This window comes from Myxocyprinus asiaticus, chromosome 22 (genome assembly GCF_019703515.2).
Source record: "Myxocyprinus asiaticus isolate MX2 ecotype Aquarium Trade chromosome 22, UBuf_Myxa_2, whole genome shotgun sequence".
Taxonomy (NCBI): domain Eukaryota; kingdom Metazoa; phylum Chordata; class Actinopteri; order Cypriniformes; family Catostomidae; genus Myxocyprinus; species Myxocyprinus asiaticus.
The window spans coordinates 33,783,867-33,805,139 of record NC_059365.1 but is presented as its reverse complement, the minus strand read 5'-3'; the positions used below and the strand labels follow the sequence as shown (position 1 = coordinate 33,805,139).

Below are 21,273 nucleotides of genomic sequence, written 5' to 3'. Positions count from 1 at the left end.
TACAAAAAACTACACAGCAACAATACAAACAATAAACAATTTAATAATCATACAGTGTGCAGTGTACAGTCTATATGTGAACTTAATTCAAATGTAGTAAGTTTTTACAATTGACATGGGTTTTCTTAACTTAAAATTGCCATGTAAACTCAACTGAAATACTGTGTGTAGCGGGAACACAACTATTAAGTTGTGACAAAATGTTACAACCCTGCTCCAGGAACAGGGTTGGGAACCACTGCTTTAAGCTAATTGAAAAAGCAGCAAAAATCCTTTTTTTATACTTATAGCCAATGGATTTGTTCACTTTTTTTTTCCTTTTCTGCTCTTACAGTTGTATTGGTGCTTATTCTGTCACTGCTGATGTCCAAAGCTATCAGATCTTTGTTACTGTTGGAGGTCTGGAGTATTTCAAGTGTATCTGTGATCCTGGTCATAATGATTCTCACTATTATCATCATCTACCGGCAGCCCCAGAGCCCAACCAAAGCCTCCTTCATGGTAAACACAGGACTTCTATTGAAGAAGCATAGTTATCTGTCAAAAATGGGCTTACATTTCATTGGAAGCCTAGCAGAAAGGAGGGCTTTTGTCCATGAGTACTGTGTATGCATACTGTGTATGCCCCAAAAATTGGCCTCACTGTGCCTTTGACATCACATCTCTTATAATATGTGGCTAGTGAACTTTTACAAAGAAATAAGTGAAATAACTCAGTTTGATCTCAGTAATATTAGGGTTAGGAGTATATTAATGTAATTACTAAAATGTGTAGATCGAATAATGTTTTCTCACGTCTTGCGCTTGTGCAGTGTGTCATACAAAGGTTTACATACGTTCAACTGTATTCCAGTTATGACAACTTTCAGAATACATTTAAGGTGTTATAATGAATATGAAAAGTTGGTAGGTTTGGTCTTGGTGGATTAGATCTCCTTATGCTGCTGCTGCAGAGCAAATATGAGGACTTGCTACTGCTAGAATATACACAGACATGCTGTGTTGAGCATGTAAGACATGATGCTGCACCATTAGATATCAATACAATCTCCTTGAAACAGATTTAGACAGGTGTTGCTAGGGAGGAGGAGGGTTTCAGAGAGAAAATTCTTGTAGCGCACTGCAGTGAAACCAGCTTATCTGCAGACAATTGACGAAATTTAAATGTTAGACCAAGAGAGTGTATGCAAGTTGATTGACTAACAGATTACATGTCAGATGACCTATCAGATTGTTTCTCTGTGATCACAGGTCCCATTCTTGCCGATACTCCCTGTGGTGAGTGTGTTCATCAACATTTACCTGATGGTTCAGCTAGGAGGAGACACCTGGGTACGCTACGCTGTGTGGATGGCTGTGGGTATGCAACACAAAATCTGAAATGTTACCAACTGTAAAATCAAACACATCACTTGAGGTGAATCCATGTGGAAAATGTGTGTCTTTTTTCCTGCTCAGGATTCCTTATCTACTTTGGATATGGAGTGAGAAACAGTGTCCAGAGGCAAAGGTTACTCGGCAGTCAGGTCAACATTGAAGCCATTGAAACCAAACCTGATAAAGATGGACCAAAGTGACAAAACCCTTAAACCTCCAAAAGTCATTTGTATTGGTCATGTTGATGCCATTTCAGCAGCTTTCTTTTTTTTTCTTCTTTCTTTCTTTCTTTCTTTCTTTCTAGATTTTAACTAAGCTTTCATTATGTTTGTGATGAAATCCTCTCTGCCTTTCTTATACTTTTGTATATTAAATAAATAAATATATAATAAAACTGAAGCTATGAGTTTACCATGCATGACAACTTATATTATGTGATATTTCTGGGGGAGAATACTTTATTCATGAAAAAAGTTCTCAAATCTTTCCAGAGAACAGTATAAGAAGGAAGATACAGGCAACTTGTAAAAATGAATGGAAGAAATTACAAAGCTCAATATAGCAGATTTCAGAAAGGAAGCCCCGACCTTTAACCCAAATAAGCAAATCGCCTCATTGGTAATCGCATTGCCTGGTCTTTTTCTCTGAACGTGCATGAATATTAGCTGGACCAACATAAAAAAATACCTACCCTGGAGGTATTGCCAAGACAGCTGCCAAATTTGATCTTACTTAAAACTCAAGGGCACAAAGGAACAATAGCACCCCTTCATGAGGATATACCTGTGCCACATTAATCAGAGCTTAGCTATTAAATCACACAAAAAGGCTCACAAAACTGGGTCAATCCACAATAAAAACTCATGCAATGAGACTATAGGCTGTTATTACATTAATCCCCCCATAGACAGACAGACAGACAGACAGATAGACAGACAGACAGACAGACAGACAGATAGACAGATAGATAGATAGATAGATAGATAGATAGATAGATAGATATGGACTCAGACTTTTTAACCCCATATTACATTTGTGTATACTTTTGCAGATCAGTTTGAAGTTTACAATGTAGTCATCAGCAATTGCCAGAGTTGTCTTTTGATGAACAACTAGCAGACTGTGCTTTCGACTGATGCTTATGCTGAATATGATCTGCAGCTCGTTTTTACAGCAAAATAAACATTGAGTGCTTTTTCAGTTGGATGGCCAGCTCTCCACAGGCCCTGATTGGTAGACTGAACACAGAAAGGATCCATTGAGTGTAAGCAGAGGAATTTAGGGTTTTCATGCTTCTCGGGTAAACAGCTGACCCCTCACTTGGCACACTCTATTCCTACTGTCCCACACTTTTTCTGTCTTTTCATCCTCTGCATGTTTCCTGAAGATCTGGAAACCTTTAAGAGAGTGAACTAAAGGTTATTTGTGGTCGCTGTGAAGATTCTCTGCCATGAAGTTGAGGGTGGTGTTACATACAGGACAGCTGCCCATTGTTCTCTCTCTCTCTCAAACTGCCGTCTCCGGTCGCCTTTATCCCTCACTCGCCTCATCAGGCTGATTGGGGTCCGGGCGTGCGTCATTCCGGCCCGGCCCCTCCCTCCTCCGCGCTACAGTCAGGCACAACAAGCCACGTGATAAGATGCGCAGATTGACTGTCTCAGAAGTGGAGGCAACTGAGACTTGTCCTCTGCCACCCGGATTGAGGTGAGTAACCGTGCCACCACGAGGACCTACTAAGTAGTGGGAATTGGGCATTCCAAATTGGGGAGAGTGTAAAAAATAATGTAAATAGGGTCATTATTGATTTCATGTTGACTTTAAAAAACAATAAGTCCATATGTTTGCCTTATCTCCAGGAGTATAATAACTATGAACAGACTTGCATTCTGATGATGTTTCCAAATTATTTGTCACATGAAAACAGGCATGTGCCAAGAGGCTGAATCTGACCCAAAGACAAAAGCTGACAAGAGACCAAATGGCAAGTCAAAGGTTGGAAAAGGGTCAGGAAAGGCTCTTGCTTCCAAACCGAGAGTGAAAAGCACCCCTCAGACCCCTGAAGCAGCTCAGACACACCTTACACAGGTGGTGGACAAGGGAAAGTTCCAGAAAGTGGGGGACATGCTGACTATTCAAGCAAGTGATACGCTAGAGCTGAGGTGTAAAGGAAATTCTGTGCAGTAGGCTGTTCCGGCATATCTACAAGAGGATGATGAAGGATGACTCAGGGATGAGCTAATAGTGACATTTAGTCTGTCATTACATTGCATTAGGTTGCATTTGTTAAGTTCAGTTTTGCCCTAGTCTTTATGAGTCATTAAACTGTTTGTCACACACTCAAGATATGTGTTAGATTAGACAACTCATTGTAACTGTACAATGACAATAAAGAGCTTGACTTGAGTACCGACTATAATATTATGGTGCAAGTGCTAAAATTAAATAATATTCAGTGTAAATGGTATGAGTTATTGCTGATAAGTGGTCAGTTTCAGTGTAAAATGATTTAGCGCAATAGATTATAGCATTGTTTTTGTTGCAAATTCCTTTTTTTTTTTTTTTTTCTGTATTTCCAGGATGATTCAACATGAACGTTATGGCACACTGATTTTGGCAAATGCAACAGTGGCAGATACAGGAGAGTGCACCTGCTATCCCATGTACTGTGAGGATAAAGACTGCAGAAAAGAATATGACAAAGGCGTCAAAGTCTTCATCTTTTTCTCTGGTAATATGGGTAATGTAATGTAATTGAGAAAAGTGTGCAAATTTTAAGCAACAATAACTTTCAGCGGGGTCAAGTTGCCAAATGGTTGTTTGGTGCCCCTTACGCAGTTAAAGGAATATTTCAGGTTCAATACAAGTTGAGCTCAATCGACAGCATTTGTGGCATAATGATGATTACTACAAAAAAAGATTTTTGGACTCGTCCCTCCTTTTGTTTAAAAAAGCAAAAATCAAGGTTACAGTGAAGCAGTGAACAGTGAAGGCGTAGCCTGGAAATTACTTTTGGGTGGGCCACAATAAAAATGGATGGGCCAAATTTTCTCCCAATTTTCCTTAGCGACAGAAAGGCGGCAAATTCAAACAGTTCTTTCACTCTTTCAGAAAACAGAATTTATGCATTTTTTAACTATTTTATAAACATATGTTTGAAGTATAAATTAAATATATATATATATATATATATATATAATATTCTGGATGGGCCTGGGTCTAATTAGCCCACCTTTGGCTATGCCACTGGTTTAAAGGCAGAAATGTGAAGCTTATCATTTTATAAAAGCACATACTTTAATTCCTATGTTAAACGTGTGTATTATTTGAGCTGTAAAGCGTTTAAATCATAATTTTAACAGTGCTTTAAGGGTTTTAGGGTTTGCTGACATTACATCATCATGGCATCCAAGTATTAAAATTGGCTATAACTTTACTCAGAAAAGGTAAGTAAGCGATTTTATCACACTTAAATCATGTTAATTGGTCCCATTCACTTCCATTGTGAGTGCCTCACTGGAACTCAGTACAGAACCTGCTGATTTCTTTTTTTAAAGAAAAGGAGGGGCAAGTTATTAAAACCATGCATTTTTATGATAATCAGTATTATGCCACAAATGCTGTCAACTGAGCTTTACTTGTATTGAACCCGGAATATTCCTTAAATTATATTTCATCTGTCTCGCAGATTTTTTTTTTTTTTTTTTAACAAAACAGTTAAGGCTTATTGTGATTAAAAAGTATGCAAATCTAATCTAAAGTGTAATGTTGCATCCCATACTGATCCATATTTACCTCCTCAAATAAAACTGTACAGTGCTACACTATGAAAATATGGATTTCAACTCTAAAATTTGTGGTTAATGAAAGTTGTTTCACTGTTGAAATGTTCCTTATATAATATGTACTGTTGAAATACAGTGTTAAGAAAAAGTATGTGAACCCTTTGGAATTAGCTGTTTTTTGTTTTGTTTTTTGCATTAATTGGTCATAAAATGTGATCTCATCTTCATCAAAGTCACAAGTATAGACAAACACAATATGCTTCCACAAGGTGGATTTTCTTTTTTTGAAGCCATTCTGTAGTGGTTTTACTTCGATGTTTAGGGTCATTGTCCTGCTGCATCACTCAACTTTTATCGAGTTTCAGCTGGCGCACAGCCACTCTGACATTCTCCTGTAGGATATCTTGATAAACTTGGGAATACATTTTTCCCCTTGATGATGACAAGCAGTCCAGACCCCAAAGCAGCAAAGCAGCCCTAAATCATGATGCTCCCTCCACCGTACTTCATCGTTGGGATGATGTTTTCATGTTGGTATGTGGAGAACTTTTTACGCCATACGTAGTGCTGCATGTTCTTCCCAAACAATTCAACCTTAGTTTCATCAGTCCACAAAACATTTTCCCAGTAGCATTGTGGTGGTCAAGGTGGTCTTTGGCAAACTTCAGGCACGCAGCAATGTTTTTGATGGAAAGCAGTGGCTTTCTTTGTGGTGTCCTGCCATGGACACCATGCCTATTTAATGTTTTCTGTATAGTAGACTCATGAACAGAGATGTTAACCAGTTACAATGATTCCTTCAAGTCTTTAGCTGTCACTCTAGGGTTCTTTTTTACCTCATTGAGCATTCTGGGTGTTCCCCTTGAGTCATCTTGGCTGGACGGCCACTTCTAGGGAGAGTAGCCACAGTACTAAATCATCTCCATTTATAGACAATTTGTCTAACTGTGGACAGATGAGTATCTAATCTCTTCGAGATAACTTTGTAACCCTTTCCAGCTTTATGCAAAGCATCAATTCTTGATCGTAGGTCTTTTGTTCTTTGGAGCATCAATCAAGTGTTTAGTTCCCTTTAAACAGCAAAAGGTCCTTATTGCAGTTTATTCCATCCAAGAACCAGCCACATAGACAGGAAAAGACCATCTGACTGACATGTAATGCGACCAATGACAGTTCCCCTGCTGTAATTTGCACCATTGTTAACAGTTGTACATTCGAATATTCACTGAATATCACAATTTGTTTAGTGTCCAATCCAAACACAGAAATTTCGAATTTTTCTTGTCTGAGGCATTTGCTTTCTCAGGAGTTGTTTGTACCTTCCTCTGAATATTATTATGTCATTCATAATCGTACTAACTGGCCCACCATCCTGCCGTGTCAGGTGACCTCCACGTGGGTGAAGGTGACCCTGCACCGAGAGTTTCCTCCAACGGAGGTGAAGGTGAATGGAACAGAGATCTCCTTTGACATCAAGAAAGGCTTCACCATCCACAGGCCAAAGCAGTATCATGCTGGCTCTCTCTAATGTGTGGCCAGCCTGGGGAACCTTCGCCAGAGCTCAACCAAGTACATGCTGATCTATGTCAACTATGAGTATTTACAAGCACATTAACCGAAACTGAAGTATGTAATCCTAAAACATAACTTCAGTTCTGATCTGATCTTTCTGTCTAAATCGAACGTGATTAGATAAAAAGACCATGTATCACAAAATATTGCCAAGACAATGCATCTTTCTATCACACCTCCACCAGACTCTCAGCCTTATTCCACTCTCCGCTCCCTCTCACCAGAGTATTAATCACACAGACCTGTATACAATCAACTAGGCAATCACAAACTCCATATATACCCACCTGTTGCTTATCTTCAGTGTCTAATCTCAACAAGGACTGCAAAGACTTCGCTGCTCTTCCACAGTTTTCTCTCATCATTAAGATGACCTCTGAGTGTTTGTTCTTCCACTTTTCTAATCTACCATTGTATTGAAGATCATCTACTGTATTACTGTTCATGTCTGATCTGTTCATCTGCTGTCTCCTGCAAGTGTACATTGCACTCACCTTGTGATCCGCTGCATGTTCAATAAAAGTCCCAGCATTTGGGTTCATTACCTCCATCAGTGTGTATGCTTCCTGACACTTTCTTTCTATTGTGTTGTCTTTACTGGCTGCAGCAAAACAAAAATACAGTAAGACCAATTTATTTTGATTCAGGAACGAATGACTCGGTTCTTTTAATAAATCATCCACACACACACACACACACACACACACACACACAAAAAACAACAATAAAATTTACAGTTATCAGTTTGAATTAGACTATACTGAATTAACATGTTACTGAATTACTGCTGCAAGTCAGTAAGTTATAATCTTTCAGTCATATCCAGCTTATTTAATGGAATATTCCAGGTTTAATACAAGTTAAGCACAATCGACAGAAATTGTGGCATAATGTTGATTACCAGAAAACATCATTTTGAATCGTTTTTTTTAAAAAAAAGCAAAATGTCTGGGATTTGAGTGAGGTCCTTATAATGGAAGTGAATGGGGACAATCTGTAAACGTTAAAATAATAATTATTTTAAAAATATAGCCACAAAATGTAAACAACTAATATTTACATTATTTTAATGTATTAAAATCACTTACTAACCTTTTTTTTTTTTTTGTATCCAATTTACAACTTCTTTTCCATGATGACTAAACGCTGTAAACCCTAAAACAAAAGTAAAAACAACAATTTAAACAACTTTACGGCTCAAATAATACACAAGTTTTATGTTTGACTGCAGAAATGTTTATATTTATCCTTCCAGATCCAACTGCCCCTCCATCACCTGTGATCCAGGCATCTTCTGACATTGTGGCAATGGGCCAGAATCTCCAGATGACATGCACTGTGGTCGGTGAACAGGATGTGGTGGTTGATTTTACCTGGAAATACCCTGGAGTACATAAGGCATAACTACACACAACTTCACAATGTTTACAGCAGGGTTCAAAAGTCTGAGTTCACACTGAAAATCTGGGATTCAAAACCTAATTTAAACCTGGAAGTGAACAGAATGTTTTAAGATTTTGGGTTAGGGTTAAAAAAAAAAGAAAAGAAAAAAAAATTATGATTTAAAATTAATTTGAAAAATGAAATACACTGCACCTAGGTCACTAATCAAATAAGCAAATTTGTGAAATGTTAAATTTCTTGCTTTCATTGAAGCACACAAATTGCTCTGGAAAATTCTTAAATTATGCTTGCATTAAGAGGTTTTGCACAAATTATTATGCTGATACACTGTAAAATGTGGTAACCTGCCATTGTTACTTCAAGGATCTATTTCTACTTGATTTAACCCATAAGAATTACTTATATTGGTGTAACCTAATTTGTCAGGTAAATTTAGTTTTATTAAAAAAATTTTTTTTAATTGAATAAAAGCAGTTGATTTAGATGTTACCGCATGAAGCAAATTTTTTAGGTTACCTGACAAAGCTTTTTTTGCAGTGTAGTACAATTTGTAGTGAAAACTGTTAAATTAGAAAAATGCAAAATAGAAGCATTGGTCCCACTTTATATTAGGGGTTTTTAACTGCTATGTCCTTACATTAAACTACTTACAATACAATGTAGTAATTGTGTAACTAAATGTTGTAAATGTAAAGGTTTAGGGATAGGGTAAGGGTTGGGGTAGGGTTAGGTTTAAGGTTAACACTGTAACTACAGACTGAATTAAATGCAGGTACTTTAATTGTAATAAGTACATTGTATCAAATGCTCCAGTACATAGTAGTTAAAAACACCTAATATAAAGTTGCTCCAAAGCATTTTCACAAGTGGACAATAGTTTAGATCAGGGGTCCTTTTCAGGTCAAGAGTGTTGCTTTTTAAGCCTGGCCTATAATAACATGTGTATAGTATTACCATTTTAATGTATTTACATACTTTGCAAGGTAATTACATGGTTAATTAAAATAATTATTATTGACGTAGGGTCATTGACATGTACAGCACATTTGAGTTTGACTTTATATTTAGGCTAATGTGGAAGGGGAAATGAAACACAGCTGAACTTTAACTTTTTAACTTTAGCGTTGATATATTAAAATTACAATATTTTAAGACCTTTTTTATTTTTTCATAAAAATTAGTATGGGATCAAACACAAATTGGTGTACCCTCTGCAGTACTGCCGCAGACCCCAAAGGAGTCACCTAATCATGAATTGCTTTTAATGCAAAACCTGATTTGTGAAAATGAATCTAAGATAGCACTTAAAAGGGTCCATTTAACATTTTATTTCATTAAACTGCAAAGGTCATTATTAAAGGGATAGTTCACCCAAAAATGAAAATTATCTCATCATTTACTCACCATCATGCCATCCCAGATGTGTATGACTTTCTTTCTTCTGCTGAACACAAACAAAGATTTTTAGAAGAATATCTCAGCTTTGTAGGTCCATACAATGTAAGTGAATGGTGACCAAAGCTTTGATGCTCCTAAAGGGCATAAAGGAAGTATAAAAGTAATCCATAAGACTCCAGTGGTTAAATCTATATCTTCAGAAGCAATATGATAAGTGTAGGTGAGAAACAGATCAATATTTAAGTCCTGTTTTAAATATCGCCACCTACTGGGCAGAGAGGAGAATTTATAATAAAAAAGGACTTAAATATTGATTTGTTTTTCAATTACACCTATCATATCATATCGCTTCTGAAGATAGAGATTTAACCACTGGAGTTGTATGGATAACTTTTATGCTGCCTTTATGTGCATTTTGGAGCTTCAAAGTTCTGGCCATCATTCACTTGTATTGTATGGACCTACAAAGTTGAGATATTCTTCTAAAAATCATCTTTTTTGTTCTGCAGAAGAAAGAAAGTCATACACATCCGGGATGTCATGAGGTTGAGTAAATGATGAGAGAATTTTCCTTTTTCGATGAGTTTTAGCCATTCTGCATTAGTAGATAATAATTGTTCTATGATAAGTGATAGGTACTTGATTAAGCGATAAATTATTAGTCTGTTGCAGTTCAGTCATCATCACAGTACTATTCCCATTTTTGATTAATATTTCTTAATATCAGATTGGCTCGCCCACTGTACACCCTGGACAGTGTGCAGACAGTGCAGGTGGATGGGCAGAACCGACAGCGCTGTCAAACCGTGCTGCTAGTGGATGAGATCGAGGGTTCAAGATCTGCATCAACCTCTGTCAAAGTGCAGTCAGCACGCACTAACTCAAACCTAAAAAACCATGAAAGACATCCATCAGAGAAGTCCTACAGTTTTCACGACATTTTTTGATAAATTCTGGAACATGCCAATCAGATCATCTCAGCTATTCTAAACTTGCTGTCTTGATTGGCTGTGATATAACAGAATGAGCCTTATGGAGCAATGCGTTTTTCTCTCTGTGTAACTGAGTGACTTTATTGTTTGACTTTAATTTGACTTTATATGCAGTGTACCACTGACATAAACTTAATGTAGATGGTAAAATTTATGTAAGACTATAAATCTATTATGTCCTTTGAGCACAATGACAAAAATGAAAAAATGGCAAATCCATGAAGTATGCAATACTGACAGAACAGAAATGCTTTCACAAAGAGACAGAAGACATAAGAACTTTATGAAATGCAATATTCTATGTTGGAAAGAGGGTTATCTATACGTATTACTACTTATTACTTACTACTACCTTCAGAAATCAACATAGAGACTATATGTAACTATATTTACACATTTTAATATTGTGCAGTGCCGAATCCTGTACCTATATTACATTTTCAGACTATGCAAGTAAAGCACAGGATATTAATGGCAGCTTCTTTTTTATGTTCTCTATAGCAATTAAAACTCCTGTTATAATTGCACTATAAATTGCACAGTTTATCAGCAACAGAATATGTAAACTGAAAAAAAAAAATAAAAATGTATGAATTTTCCAATAAAATAATAATGAATATGTACTTATTCTGCTAAACAGGCATAGATTGTGAAATTATTTAATTTATCATTGAAGAGCCACAAAATCCTAGAAATGCCAGCAGTGGCAGAGCATCACCAACAGATGGCATAACATTGGCCAAGCCACTACAAAAACATTTGTCCTTTTCACAACAACCACTGACCAAAGATCAAACTGCCCCTTAAACCTTTGATAAGTGTCTTAAAGATTCAATACAAGTCCAGCTCAATCGACAGCATTTGTGGCATAATGTTGATTACCACAAAAAATAATGTCAACTTGTCCCTCCTTTTCTTAAAAAAACAAAACAAAAAATGAAGCAAAAATCGAGGTTACAATGAGGCACTTACAATGGAAGTGAATGGGACAATTTTTGGAGGGTTTAAAGACAGAGATGTGAAGCTTATCATTTTATAAAAGCACTTACATTAATTCTTCTGTTTAAACTTGTGTATTATTTGCGCTGTAAAGTTGTTCAAATAGTCATAAAAATTTATTTTTGAGGTAATCAACATTATGCCACAGATACTGTTGATTGACTAATTTGTATTAAACCCGGAATATTCCTTTAAACCGTTGTAATACGCTCCAGATTCCACAGGTGCCATATGTGTGCTCCAACTCCACCTCTCTTCCCTTGAAAGTCAATTCAACTAGCTTTTCACTCATTTACGTTTCTCGTGACATTGAAATTAAACCACTCAGGATGTCTCTCCTCCATCTTCAAAGGGCAGGAAGTATGCAGTGTGCACTCAGGTGTGTGCCCAGAGGCTCGAGTCATCAGTGTTTCTGAGGGGAAAGGAATGGTAATGACAGGGTGCTGCCAGTCTTACTCACTGTTATTTATAACCACCGGATGTGTCAGAGTTTAGGATACACATCTTTGATCGTGTGTTAGCCTATTATGTTCATTCCAATTGGAAGTGCATTATCTGTATAAAATTTGTATAAAGCTGATGCTGCTCTTTAGGTCTCATTTGTGTTACATAAACAGTTACATTAAAAAAAGAACTGACCCAAATACCATGGTAATGAATATTGTTATGCAGATCCAGTGCCATGCATATATCAAAATACCGTGGTATTATAATTTAATCTAGGGGATATTTTCACAGTTAAAGGGATAGTTCACCCAAAAATGAAAATTCTCTCATCATTTACTCACCCTCATGCCAGTCCTGATGTATATGACTTTCATTCTTCTGCAGAACACAAGTAAAGATTTTTAGAAGAATATCCCGGCTCTGTAGGTCCATACAATGCAAGTGAATGGTGACCAGAACTTTAAAGCTTCAAAAAGGAGATAAAGTCAGTATAAAAGTAATCCATATGACTCTACTGATTAAATCTATATCTTCTGTAGTGATCCAGTTGGTTTTAGTTGAGAACAGACCAAAATATAACTCCTTTTTCACTGTACATCTTGCCATTGCAGTCTCTAGTCTAGGCACTATCATGATTTCAAGCCCGATTACACTTCCTAGTGCTTGACGCACAGAGCGCTAGATGGCACTATAGGAAGTGTAATAGAACTTGAAATCAGGATTGCCAAGGAGACTGCTGTTATGATGTACAGTGAATAAGGAGTTAAATTTTAGTCTGTTCTCACCCAAAACCAACTGGATCTCTTCAAAAGACGTAGATTAAACCACTGGAGTCATATGGATTACTTTTATACTGACTGTATCTCCTTTTTGGAGCTTCACAGTTCTGGTCATCGTTCACTTGCATTACATGGACCTACAGAGCTGAGATATTCCTCTAAAAATCTTCGTTTGTGTTCAGCAGAAGAAAGAAAGTTATACATCTGGGTTGACATGAGGTTGAGTAAATGATGAGAGAATATTCATTTTTGGGTGAGCTATTTCTTTAATCTTAGTTCCTGCAAGAACTCTAATGAACTTAAAAGGACTGTCAACAGTTTCTTCAGTAACCTCAACAGAAGGGAAAGGCTTCGAGGCACTTGAAATATATTTTGTAGTCCCCTGAGTACATAAATAGGTGTCTAGCACACAAAAAGCATCATTCCATAAAGAAAGAAAGAAAGAAAGAACGAAAGACAGAAAGAAAGAAGCGAATCGTTGTAATCGTTAGGTGTCGCAGTTGAGTCGTCGCTCCCCGCCGCTGTCGTCTATTAAATCCACTGAATCGCTCCAATGCGGAGTCGGACTAGTTCAAATTTCAGAGAGGGAAATCAAAGAGCGCTAGATGACATTCTGCAAGAGTTCCGAAAGCAGATCATCTCCGATGCCATCGGCGCCGAGGAATAACTCCCTGCTTTCTCCTTAAACAAACTAAAATTGATCTTGCAATCCAGACGTCAGTCGCATATGTCTTGTGATTGAGCGCGTGCAATAATGGTGAGTCTGATGCGACTTTTGAGAGTGTGATTGCACTTACTGCAGTGTCTCTATACAGGCTGCCTCATATATTTAACTTTATGTATTTTCTTAAGACTTTAAAGACTTATGGTTGAACTATAATGTATTTTACTTGTGCATGTGATCTGAAACAGTTTTTACAGGTGTCTCAGTCTGTTACACTGAACGGCTGCAGAATAATTTGAAATATTGTGCATATGTAAAACATAAGCCTATCACATGTAATGTAAATGTGTTGGACAGGTAACAGGAAACGTTAAAGAAATAAGGATGTTCTTATACATTATAGCTGACAAAGGGAAATGCATGCAGTAGGTAATCTAATTTTGTACACCTGCTTTAAATAATGAACATTCTTATATAACAGTATATCTTTATTTATTTTTTTCATCTTGTTCTTGTTGGTGGTCATAGTGGCAGTCACAGTGTTTGAAAAGCCATCGAATTGCATTTCTAGCAGGTCAGTTCCATTTAAGTGAGGTCACTAAGAAGTTCTCTCAGCACTTAGTAGGTTGCCACAACACATAAAAAGGCAATTTGCATAGTTGGAGTGCAGCCTGCCCGTTCCTGTCATCTGCCTTGGTGGTCGCAGAGCGCTCAGACCCCCAGCTCACTCTCTCTACAGTGTGTACATGTATCTGCGGGTGACTGTTGAAATGTTTGGGTGGGAGTCCTTGCTCTAGACTCCAGCTCTGCTCTCCTTTCGATGCGCTGAATTTAGGGACAAAAAGGAACTGAGACAGCATTCTTCTACACCAGGCAGTAACCTTGGAAACCAGGGGCCACAACAGGACCCTTGACCTCTGGAGTCATGGCCTATTGTGGGAGTGGCTCTCAAGTGGAGCTGGTCCGAGGGCCTTGAAGCTCCTCAGTTGGTCTCACTTCTCTTTCAAATGAGCAAGTGGAATGTCTGACAACATAAAACTACACTTGTGTCTCTTACTGGCTTTTAGACTAGGTGATGGGAGGTCTGACAATGGTCTGGACTGCTTATTGTGAAATCACACAATGAAAGCTTTCTGTTCACATGCATACAGAGGAAACCTAAGAAGCCATTAGGAAGAGGTCTTTATTTTTAGAGATTTTAACTGATCTGATAGGCTGCACAGATGAGTTGTCGGCATTTGTCAGAAGAGACTGTAGAGGTTGGTGTTCAGTGTATCAATCAAGCACTAACTATCACACCATCCTTGACTTGAGCAGCTAAATACACTCATTAGAAGGGAGCAGCCCTGTGATTCTTACAGCGGGGAAGGATTCTAATCCATTATTACTTAAGCATCTTTCCTCGTTCATCTTCATCCTGTGGACTGTGGATTTCACAATATTAAAGGTGCACTCAGTCATTTTTTATTTATAACGTGCTGGCCGATATGGCAGTCGTTATGGACTTAAACTGACAACTGGCTGCAGCATCACGCAAACGTTTTCAGTTGCCGATGACATTGTAGAAAGGCCAACCTGGTCTCATAGAATCACGTTACTATACATAAATGTTTGCCTCGTTGCTGCAGTTTCCTGGTAAAATGAACACGAGAGGCGCTACAACAACATTGACTTTTAGGTGATAGATTTTAATGTTTGCATTAAATAACCAACTGCATTGACAAGCCTATCTTGCCCGTTTATGTTGTGTATCACAAGGTAGCTCAACTGATAGAGCATTGTACTTGCAAAGTGAACTGTGGTACGAGTCCAAAAGAGCATATCAGTCGACACATAAGTTCATTGTGTCATAGAAGCACCATAGAAGCACCACAAAATGTCGTGGTTGCTTCAGCAATTGCATTTTTCACCTCACATTTGCTTTTATGACACTGTTGGTTAGGTTTAGGCTTAAGGTTTAGGGTAGGTAGATCGGCTTTGTTGATTTCAATCTAGTTAGAGCATTAACATTAGAATGTCATCTGTTTGGGAGAATATTTAACTTGCTTTTAGCGCCACTCAGTGGACATTTCACCACGAAACTGCCGTGATACGTGTAATGAACCACATGATTTCATTTTGGAAAAATTTTGCCACATTCACATAATTTCCATGAGATCAGGCAGTAGGACTGGGTAAAAATATTTATTTTCTAATGCATCGTGATCTTGTTTTTAACAATCTCGACATGATTCTTAAATCCCAAGATCGATCTTTTACTCTATGCACAATTCTTTGTGAGCAAATTTGTCGCTTGCATATGCGACCAAATTCCGTGCTATGCAACTAAAAATGTCTGTGATTAGCCACTGTCTGGAAAATGTTTAGATTTCACTCACCAGTAATTGAGTAGTATATTGGCGAAGAAGTCCGGCGTTGTTTCACTGCGTGTTGAGGGTAAAAGTTTGGTTTGACTCGTTCCGTGTGTCTAAAGTCTAGATCCACAAAATGAATTTGTCATTAAAAATTATTCTTTTAATATCCTTTTTGTTCTTTACAAGAGTTGTTGATCAAACAAAAAAATAAACATTTGATTTAACTTTAATCACCCATAGCACAGATGCACTAAAGAAGCCGTGCACTCTCTTTATGTTCTCTCAGCCAAAACAAACACTGAGATGCTGCCGCCATTCTTAAAGAGACAGAATTAGCACTTGTTCTACATATCAATGTAAATACTTGTAAATAGTGCAAATTATGCGTGTAAACAACAAACATGTAATATATATATATATATATATATATATATATATATATTAGGGGTGTAAAAAAATATTGTATTGTACGATGCTAACTGTACAATACCATATGTATTGTACGATACATAAACAAACACATTATAGTGTAATTAAAACCAAGCAGTGCAAAATTGAGAGCTGCTGAGTTTTTACTTTATTTTATATATATATATTAATATTTAATAATAATAAAGGAGTTTTTTCCTTGCTACAGTCACTTCAGCTTGTTCACAGGGGGCTTTCAGACAAGGCTTGATTTTCTATAAAGCTTCTTTGAAACTGTGTATTGTGAACAATGCTATACAACTATAAATGACTAGATGTAGACAAACTTATTTTCTCAAGATAAACATGGACATTGAGTTCATATGTTTTTCTCAACAATCAAACAAAATGAATGCAGTGCTGTTGTTTAAGTTCCTTAAAGCTCTGCTTTTTGTTGCCAATGTCAGACACTTTTGTGGCATTTATGATTTAAAAGACATTTATGTCGAATCCTTCAATAAGTTTGAGCGAAACATTTGTGGGTGCTCGGATCGTATAGCATCGTATCGTGAGGCTATGGATCGTATCGTGAAATTTGTGTATCATTACTTGCCTAATAGATATATAATATTAATAGCAAAATAATATATGCATTTTCAAGACATGTTTATTGATGGAATACATGGATTTGTACATTTTTAAAATAAGATTAAAAACTAATGATAAAAATATATTTGAAAATTTTCATCCCCTGTATAATTAACAAAATTAGAGATAATTTCTTTATAACCGAAATATACCAATATGAATTGATTTAGAATAGAATAGAATCTAATCGAAACAAAATCGGAATCGAATCGGCGGTTTCCGAGATAAACAAAAGTAGTATGCGACTGGTCATGTGATCTCAAGATGACAGCCCCCTTGAGGCAGCCCAGCTGCATGCAAAATAAAACAGCTTTTATTAGGCTACTGAAATGACTGGTGTCTTGTGAGTGTACATCATTTTAAACATATTTTTCAAAAGGGCTACTAATTTCTTTAGGGTTAAAGCATTTTTAATGAAGAAAAATTACTGAGTGCACCTTTAAGAGGGGACTGTAAGTTTGTAAAAGACCTGGAGGAGACAACTGTTAGTAGGAATAACTTGGTGTAAGCATCAGGAAAGCAGATGTGCTGCAAAAAACATCCTTCAACATTATCAGAAAATACACCTTTAAAGCTGGTCACTGCAGGGCTTTGGCTCAGCATTTAAATCAGGCATTAGCATGCAGTCGCTTCAAGTAATTATACTTCTGTCCTGTAGACCTTTTTAGGCCACTCAACACCTGCCTTAAACACTTTAAATCACGGAAGGGTCCTCTTATTCTCGAAAAGGAGTCATTTGGTAGCACATATCTCCAGCCACAGGACTGAGTGGGGACAGTGGGCTTCTAGCAAAGCTCAATTGACCATTAATTTACATGTTCGTTTCTTCCTTGTTGTGTTTTCAAACAATTTTAAGCAGAAACCACATCATGGAAGGTGATATTTATTCCAGCACTTTTTAACATCAAACCGGTTGTAATTCAAAAGCACAGGGAAGACCTGATGAGTTATCTCTCCTCTTCACCTCTGCGGGCTGGCCCGCTATCCTATGAACCTCAGTGACTCATCTGACACTGAGGAGAAAGTCTCGTGCCGGATTAGGATTAGTCCACTTTCTTTCTCTGGACAACGTCACACACACTCACTAGATCCTTTAATCCATTGAGAGAAGCGTCTGTCATTGTAATTAAAAACTTGGGATGTAAGAGAATAAAGTAAATAGAAAGTCTTTACTTATCGTGCAACATAAGGCAAGCTTTTGATGATTTTCAGACCTATTAAGGGCAATATGATTAAAGTATCCTGTAACTGAATTTACTCAATGGCAATAATTTATTCTTCTTGCCCAGAAATCATTCTGAACGATGTTTGCCTTTAGGCACATAGCTTTCTACACATTGATGTGATTCTTTGATATCAAAACTTAACAAGTCAATTAAAGACTGTGCTCTTAGAGCCTGGGTAGCTCAGTGGTCAAATATGCTGGCTACCACCCCTAGAGTTCGCTAGTTCGAATCCCAGGGCGTGCTGAGTGACTCCAGCCAGGTCTCCTAAGCAACCAAATTGGCCCGGTTGCTAGGGAGGGTAGAGTTACATGGGGTAACCTCCTTGTGGTCGCTATAATGTGGTTCGTTCTCAGTGGTTGCCGCGGTGGGTGGCGTGAAGCCTCCACACACGCTATGACTCCGTGGCAACGCGCTCAGCAAGCCACGTGATAAGATGCGCGGGTTGACTGTCTCAGACGCGGAGGCAACTGGGATTTGTCCTCTGCCACCCGGACTGAGGCGAATCACTATGCGACCACAAGGACTTAGAGTGCATTGGGAATTGGGCATTCCAAAATTGGGAGAAAAAGGGGAAAAAATCAAAAAAAAAAAAAAAGACTGTGCTCTTGCACATTGGTTTAAAGGAGTCATGAAATGGAGAATCAAATGTTCCTTGATATTTAGACATACTGTATAAGAGGTAACTATACTATAAAAACATACTGTACATTTTAGAACTCAAAACTTCCTCCCCAGTCTAAAAAGAGCATTTATAGATGCCAGAACGTCTCATTTTGAAATCTGTCTGTTCATGACGTCACGAAACATTGCTCATTTGTATTTACACAGCCCACAACATGCATCATAGCACCCTTGGCCCTGCCCCCTGGCACTCAGTTAGAGAGAGGACTTGTGTGGCTAACAATTCCTAACATAACACCAAAGGGGACCCATCTGGACTATTTTGAATTATTTTGTATATGAACATGAATTACACAGATTCTTTGACCACTGCCATGTATCTCGATGCTTTTAAAAGATGCGGTGTCAAGTTACAACTCTGAAAGGCAATTCTGTGTGGCCTTGTGGGGAGATGATCAATGTTATTCACTTCACCTGTGAGTGGTCATAATGTTTTGGCTCATCAGTGTATGTAAACATGTATTAAGATGGACGTCTTTGAACGTTTTGATGTGTTTCCAGTGATATGCGCCTCAGTGCAGGATGATATTGTATGGATGTGCGTCTAGTTTCACTGCTCTGAACTATGTGTGTGCATTTTTTTTTCGGCTCATGTCGTCTTCTATCGCTTGTGAACTGGACATAATACGATTCAAGCTTTGCAGAGGAACTGTTATTGAAGGATGGGGCAGTTAAAAACACTTCAAAAACGTATACCGTTTCATTCATGAAGATTTCAAATGTCATGTTTGTTTGACAGTTTATGGTGCTGAGTGATAACAGTGCTTGAGATTAACAGATTAATATATTCAGATGCAATGTGTTGGATGAGCATTATGTGTAAACCCTGTTTTTTTTTAATTATATATATATATATATATATATATATATATATATAATGTTGAGGGGCTTATGTTCATTCTCTTCTGATTGAGTTTGCTAAATTTGAGGGCTGCATGATGATAGCCAATCATAACAGTGGGCATTTATGTGGGCATTTACTGTTTTGGTGCAAAAAACTTTTATTACAGGAAAGTATTATATATATATATATATATATATATATATATATATATATATATATATATATATATATTTATTTATTTTAAATAACACTTCATGACCCTTTTAACAACTCTCTTTTGGTTTGGCTGATAGTTTAAAAATGTTTTGTCAATGCAGTCATCCCGGCTCAAAAGACCAGCTAAGACCAGCATGAATTTCAAACTGGTTTATGCCGGTAAGAAAAAATTTCTGTTTCCCCTTTAGCACCATGGTGGTGAACATAAACTTTCTTTGGCTGTAGAGAATAGAGGTTTTGTTGAAGTTTGATGGTAAAAACTCTGTAAAATGGCCTTGACAGCTATTGTTTATATCAGGTTACAAAACAGAACATTTGGATGTGGGTCTATTGTGTATTGAATAGAGTGGTGAATGCAGTCATAGCATTTGTTGCTGTTGGACTGACATAATGAGGTAATGAATCGTACACTAGGTTGCATACACAAAAGATGTGGTTTCAGAAAAGATACTCAAGGCACCATTTGGGGTTCCTTAGCTGCCACACCATTATAACCCTCTGGAGATTCTCCAGACACCCTTTCATTTCTCTGAAAGGATTTTGCTGCTTGTTCAATTTACTTAATTAAAATTAACTAAAGCAAAACAATTCTAGAACATTTTATCACATCTTGATTTCATTGTGTTCTATCAATTTAAATTTGTAAAATGGAAGTTTCCTTAATCCATTTGTGTTGGGACTACATAAATACCTTTTATGGTGTCGATGTAGCATTGAAACGGCAGGGGATTTCCATTTTTCAGCATGCTTTGCATGGAACTGTAAAGGGAGAGTACATTTTAAAATTAAGTGATATTTTATTATTTGAATATCAAATAATATGATATTATTTATTATTATACTTGTTAATGTTTAATGTTTTGTTATATTGATATTTAGAAGAGTTTCTGTTATGTTGGAGTTTTGGGGGTTTCCGTTATGGTGAAAAGTGGAGCTTGAGCTAACGATGAGGACAGGTATATGTCACATGAAATTGATTGCTCACTTCATTGAGTAATTGCTGTGCAAACCAAAGCATAGTTACTAAACTACACTCTGTAGTGCTTCTAACCAACATGTATTTAGCATGATAACATTCACTTTCACTAGTTAATACATAAAGAAATAAAATAATTTTTTGTTTTGTTACATTGACACGTCTAATTTTGTTGGGTTTACCCAATTTAGCTAGATTCTTTCTACACAAAGTGTTTGTTTTGAGATTACATAGTAAATTTAAGTAAAGAAAACTTATTTCAAACACATGGAACCACTATCAATTAAGTTTAGCCAAAGAGCTATTTTTTTTTGTGTACTTTTAGTTCCTGCAAGAAAGACAAACTCTATGGACTGTCAATGGTTCGTTCAGAAACCCTATCTTAAGGGAAAGGCTTCAAGGCATTTTAAATATATTTTAAAGTTTCATGAGTACATATATAGGATATTTGATACGCTTTTTTCAAAGGGTGTCTGGAGGATTTCCAGAGGGTTCTGCTGGTGTGA

The 21,273-nt window shown here is 37.1% G+C and overlaps 2 protein-coding genes and 1 pseudogene across 2 annotated transcripts in view; all 3 read left to right on the top strand.

Annotated features, from left to right (window-relative positions):
- The window catches only part of LOC127413120 (cationic amino acid transporter 2-like), a 35,653-nt gene extending 33,925 nt beyond the window's left edge, over positions 1–1,728 (top strand). Inside the window, exons 12-14 of the mRNA XM_051649998.1 lie at positions 335–501; positions 1,252–1,360; positions 1,459–1,728. Coding sequence (XP_051505958.1) covers positions 335–501; positions 1,252–1,360; positions 1,459–1,577 — 395 coding nt within the window. The 3' untranslated portion in view covers positions 1,578–1,728. The remainder of the gene's footprint in view (positions 1–334; positions 502–1,251; positions 1,361–1,458) is intronic.
- Positions 1,729–2,943: 1,215 nt separating this feature from the next.
- On the top strand, positions 2,944–8,135 carry LOC127412642 (platelet-derived growth factor receptor-like protein; annotated as a pseudogene).
- Positions 8,136–13,324: 5,189 nt separating this feature from the next.
- LOC127413119 (NEDD4-binding protein 3-A-like) overlaps positions 13,325–21,273 on the top strand; it is a 45,191-nt gene continuing 37,242 nt past the window's right edge. Inside the window, exon 1 of the mRNA XM_051649997.1 lies at positions 13,325–13,507. The gene's annotated coding sequence lies outside the window, so the exon portion shown is untranslated. The remainder of the gene's footprint in view (positions 13,508–21,273) is intronic.